We start from the raw sequence: 5,364 nt of genomic DNA on the forward strand, positions 1-5,364 counted from the left end.
GGTTGATCCCGTTTGTGCTCACTGATTAATTTGGGGGGAACTGTAAGAGAAGAAACAAACACGCCTGAAGAGGGAAACAGAAGTCCAACGTGCATTTCCTCCAGACATACTGTACGCTTTGATTTCGGCCCCCCGAAACACAATAGGAGGGAAGGCTGCCTCCTCTGAGCAACTCACCAAACAGGAAGACGCGTATTCACTGGATTGGAGAAAATACATTCCACAAGATATCACAGCAGGGTATAACAATGTGAGAGAGATCGAGAGAGACTGGGTTTTTTTCCTCTTCAAAACACCGGCTTTTAATTACAAATCATAGACATGAATTCAAAAAATAGTGTATATTCAGAAAAATGGGTTTCATGTTGTTACCAGGGAACAAATTCATTCATATTCAAAGGCAGAAACATCAGAGGCTGTCGATACAGTCACCTTTTAATTGGGGCTTTCCGCAGCTAGAAAACATTTGTCAGCTGCCATCTGTCTGTCTGGTCTGTCCACCCCCCCAACCCACCCACACACACACACACACACACACACACACACACACACACACACACACACACCTCTTACGCTACTCTTATCAGACTCAAACACCTCTTACTGACTAACTTACACCCTTCTCACACACACACAGACGTAGTCCTGCTGGCTGTGGTGCAGATACTGATCAGTCAAGACAGATCTCAAGAGCACAGTTTCTAATATGTCACACCTCCACCTCAAGAGTTTATTAATAAAAAACAGTAATGAGAGAGGGAAATTGCATGATCATAATCAACCTAATAGTTTCCCATGACTTGAGGACATGATTTCAGACTTCATAGCTCAGTACTTTTGCAGAAAGTCCACAGGAGAAGACGAACTGATGAGTATATCAGTCTTAATAAAAGTACATTCCCCTTATTTTTAAATGAGTCTCTCTTATGTTTCCTTATGTAGCTCAGTTTCAGTGCCTGCTGAAAAAAAAAAAGTCTGGGGTTTTGGTGCTGTCAGACACCAAAACCATAAGTCTTCAGTCAATAGTCCAGAGTGAAAAGCAAAGGTTACACCCCGAAACTGGCTGCTGCTGAACCATAAACAAGCACTCAGTACTGGAAACTTTTGATTCACCTACATTGTTCTGCAGTGTTCATTTTGACCCCAGCGTGCCTCTGGGTGTTAATCCATAGTCACACCTTTGTGGGTAGAGACTGAATCTCTGTCTTCTGCAAGGACAGGGAGCTGGCCGGGCTCGCATGCAGGAACTTCTTCAGATTAAGTAGGCACAAGCACTGGGATCTGAAGCGCAGGTCAAAGAAGGCGTAAAGGAAGGGGTTGAGGCAGCTGTTGACATAAGCGAGGCAGGTGGCGTAGGGATGAGCCAGCAGGAGGAAACGCAGGAAATCACAAGTGGCGGGAAACAAGTCCAGGTAGGAGAGTGCGTCAGCGCTCTTCAGGATGTGGAAGGGCATCCAGCAGGCAGCAAACACCACTACCAGTGTGGTGATGATCTTCAGCAGGCGTCTCTTGCGCTGGTCTTCTTTGCGCAGGGTGTTGAAGTGGCGGTTGATCGTGCAGCCGATGAAGCCGTAGCACACCATCATTGCCATGAAAGGTAGAAGAAAGCCCAGAGCGGAGGAGGAGATGCTGAGGCCGGCAATCCACAGGTTCTCCTGTTTCTGTGTCACCAAACTGAAGTCCATGGCACAGGATGTGCGGTTGGTTTCTGCATCGTACTTGGTGGTGCGGAAGACGAGAGTCGGAGCGGCCAGTATAACAGACAACAGCCAGATGGCTATCAGGGAGCCTTGCATCTGAGCCCGGCTGCGCAGCTGGTTGCTGGATAAGGAGTGGACGATGGCTAGGTAGCGATCAAAGCTCATGCAGGTGAGGCAGAAGACGCTGGCGTACATGTTGAGCAGCACCACGTAGCTGCTTATCTTGCACAGAGCCACTCCGAAGGGCCAGTGGTAACCCATGGCTGTGTAAACAGCCCAGAGAGGTAGCGAGACTACAAAGGTGAGGTCGGCCAGGGCCAGATTTCCGATGTAGACGTCGGCAGCTCGCCGTTTGCCTTGTGATCTCCACACGGTGAAGATGACCACTCCATTTCCAGAGAGGCCGAGGATGAAAATGAGCATGTAGAGTACTGGGATGACAGAGTACGATGGCGTCCACTCTGAGTAGTCACACATTGAGGAGTTGTCTGGCTCCTCGTAGTCCTCGTAGTACTCGTAGCCCACAGTTGTCTCCATATTCACCCTTTCCTCTTTTCTTATCCTTATGTTAAAAAAAATTTGAGAGCGGGGTGAAAAAAACAAAAGACTTGGTTCACAGCAGCTGACAGCACTCTCAAGTCTGTTGCTGTATGTGAATTCTGCTTCCATTTATATACCCCCACCCAACTCGCACCCTCCCACTGCCCTCCTCCTCTGCATACACCCCCTTCTTTCCACTGACTGCCACACTAGATAATGCACTGTGAAGTAACTTCATTAAAGCCTGTCAAAGTTTTAATATATTTACAAGCAATTTCTGACTTTTATGCACAAAATATTTGCAACATGAACAAAATTCTGGAGGCAAACATAAACTGTACAGACTCTCAGAGAAGCTGCAAACAAAACCACCAGAAAACTACAAATTTGACTCCCCCTGTAGTTTAAAAGTGCAAAAAATGTCTTAGAAAATTCTATACAGGAATTAAAAATGAAGTAACTATGAGCAACGAAAAACAAAGACAAACAAAAAAACTTGTAACATTAGCTGTTTGTGTTTTTTGTGCGTCTTTTTTTTCTAAAAAAAAAAAAAAAACCATTTAATTTCCCATATTTAGTTTGTAAAAACTAAAAAAATAATCCTAAAATCTAACTTACAAATATAACAGATACAGATTATTGATGAAAGTTCATTAAAGAAACAGACATGTTTGGACAGCAGCTCAGAGTTACGCCTGGGCACAGCAAGTTCCTTAAAGTGGCCAATTTTCATATCAATAGAGTCGTTCTGGTAGTGGACGATCCTGATTACCCGAAACCCGAATAAGAAAATGAAGGTTTTTTTACCTGGATTTTTTTGTTTTGTTTTGTTTTTATCTTGCCAGTACATGTTCAGACATGTGGAGCCACAAATTGGTTTTGGTCTGTTGAATTAAAGGACACAAAAACCATTAAAACAGGCAAAGATTTCCATTACAAATATTAGCTTTGAAGACAAACTAAAGATACATTCTGCAATTTGTTTGAGATGAATTTTTATTTTGTTGGAGATCTATATTTATATATGAAAAACATAAACACAATGGTAATAATAATCATCTATTTTAAAAATAAATGCTAAAAAGTGCCTCTGTAAGCAGCAAAACTTACAACCAGTGTGACACAAAAGACACAGTAGCCACCGTAGGTGTTACAGGTGCTGCTAATGACATTAATCAAAGTCCTGTTAGGTGCAGAGCTTTAATCAACACCATTAGTAACACCTGGGTTTACCTACAGTTTCATGTCTGAACTTGGATATATATTTTTATAGGGTGACCACATCCCAATGTGGGACAAACAGTGTTTGTGTGGGACAAAGTGGGACACGTTTATATGGGGAAGCAGTCAAATGACATTTTTAAATGAAACTTTTTGCCAACTTTACATTAAGAACGATAAAAAAGCTCTCATTTGAAAGTCTTTATATATATTCACAGTATTCTCTGTGATTTCATGGTTACTTCAGCTGCTGCTCTGTCTTTGGGTTTCAGTAGAAATGCAGCCAGAAAATTGCTGCATATGTGAGTGCCTATGTTGCAGATTTATGCAAGAAAACAAACTTCCAAAGAGCTTTGCGCGAACAGAGAGATGTAACAAGCTGACACAGAAGCTTGCTGCTGTCTTAAAGTGCAAAATCACACATTTCTAACCACTGAAAGGGAAACAAAGGGGGGGCTCTAAAAGCAAATTAAAGCCTTCATCTCTTCTTTGCTGTTTTGTTGGTCCAGGTGGAACATCTCAGTCTTCAGCCGGCTCCGTCTCTCAGCACAGTGGCAGCAGTGGCGCCAGGGCACAGACCTTTAGACACAACTACTGTATCACTCAACAATCTTCCTCCACTGATCCCTTCCTCCACCACTCCACCATGTTTCTCCTGTCCCCTCCTTAGTCATCCCCCTCTCCCTCTGATTATGAAGATGAGGATATATTCCCATCTCCTGTCCTTTCACCAACATCATTTACTGTCACAGAGCTGCTTGTTGTTGCCAATTATTGTGATGTGTTGTTAGCCTGCGGTACTCGGTAATCACATTGATGTGACTGCATTTGTGTTGCCTCCACATTGTGAGCCTTGATTGTCCATCCAGCTCTGAGTTCATTGGGCAGAACAGGAAAACCCCAAAGCAAAGTGAATCAAAGCAAGCTTCCTTCTCGTACTCTGGTGGGACTGAAGTCTGTTTTTAGCTGTGTGTTGACAGAAATGTGAACATATAGTTGAATAAAACACCAGACCTTGATAATCAGCCTGCCACCCACTCACTTTTCCCAAAAATAAAACCCTTGTTATGTTTTGTAGAGGAGTTTTGGGAAGAAGAAAATTAACAAAAAGTCTCCTTTAAAACAAATCAAGACAGAATCTGTGAATCTTGTGTGATGCATTTCTTGAGACCACAAAATAAGTATTTTTTCCTTCTATTTTTATTCTTGAAGGCTGGAAACTGAGCTGGTAACTCCTTGCAGACCATCAACTGCTTCACTTAATCAGACCAGAGCCTGTTTCCACAATGTTCAGCTCTTGTTTTTCCTCTTTAATTGGCCACCTGTGTGTGTCATACTGTTTGTTGTTGTAGTCCACTCTCATGTGTGGCCTAGTGCTGTAAACCACATGCCATGAATGCACAAAGATGCTCCTTGTGTTTTGCCTTTTCTTCAAGCACTTTAAGGCATTTCACTCTTAATCCCAGCCCTTCGCTCAGCTGTCATCCGTCACAAAGACATAAACACACGCTACAGTGGAAGTGTGTCTGCAGGGCTGCAGAACGCCTCTCTGATCTTTTATCGCAGCCTCGTGTGTTTGTGTGTTTATGGACCTCTTTCAGTGATACTTATAGCGCTAGAGGAGCATGAGGTGTGTGTTCTCTCTGTTTAGGTGTGTGTGAGAGCTGGTGGGGGTCTGACAGTTGTTTGATGTGTGTTAAGTTGTCAGACCACATGCACACCAGCACCCCCGCCCTCCCCCACTTTACCAAGGCAACTGTCTCCGCAAAGGTTTTATTTGTGTTCTGACGAACTCTGAGTCAGACTCGTGTGGAAAAGTTATGATGTTGCCGATGGTAAAATAACCCTCGAGGAGATACTGATCAGCACAGGTGATATTAGCAATTCAATTACAGCCTGATAT

The 5,364-nt window shown here is 43.4% G+C and overlaps 1 protein-coding gene across 2 annotated transcripts; it reads right to left on the minus strand.

The window, feature by feature from the left end:
- Positions 1-271: 271 nt before the first annotated feature.
- Positions 272-3,384, minus strand: LOC146570797 (apelin receptor B-like). Of its 2 annotated transcripts, XM_085279468.1 has the most exons (3): positions 3,351-3,384; positions 3,048-3,124; positions 272-2,262 (listed from the first exon to the last, which is right to left on the minus strand). In XM_085279468.1, exon 3 carries the CDS (start codon positions 2,235-2,237, stop codon positions 1,173-1,175), a length of 1,065 nt encoding a protein of 354 aa, XP_085135594.1. In that variant the 5' UTR covers positions 2,238-2,262; positions 3,048-3,124; positions 3,351-3,384; the 3' UTR covers positions 272-1,172. The 2 variants fall into 2 exon arrangements, with proteins under 2 accessions (XP_085135594.1, XP_085135595.1); XM_085279469.1 differs by lacking the exon at positions 3,351-3,384 and having other exon boundaries at positions 3,048-3,138.
- Between the last annotated feature and the right edge of the window lie 1,980 nt (positions 3,385-5,364).

The sequence above is a fragment of the Mchenga conophoros genome, linkage group LG7 (genome assembly GCF_057382185.1).
Source record: "Mchenga conophoros isolate Kocher_MC1m ecotype Shallow Benthic linkage group LG7, M_conophoros_male_GT1.1, whole genome shotgun sequence".
NCBI lineage: Eukaryota > Metazoa > Chordata > Actinopteri > Cichliformes > Cichlidae > Mchenga > Mchenga conophoros.

Bases quoted from the DNA above. Each gene is read 5' to 3' on its own strand.
- LOC146570797 (XM_085279468.1), bottom strand. From the start codon at position 2,237: ATGGAGACAACTGTGGGCTACGAGTACTACGAGGACTACGAGGAGCCA.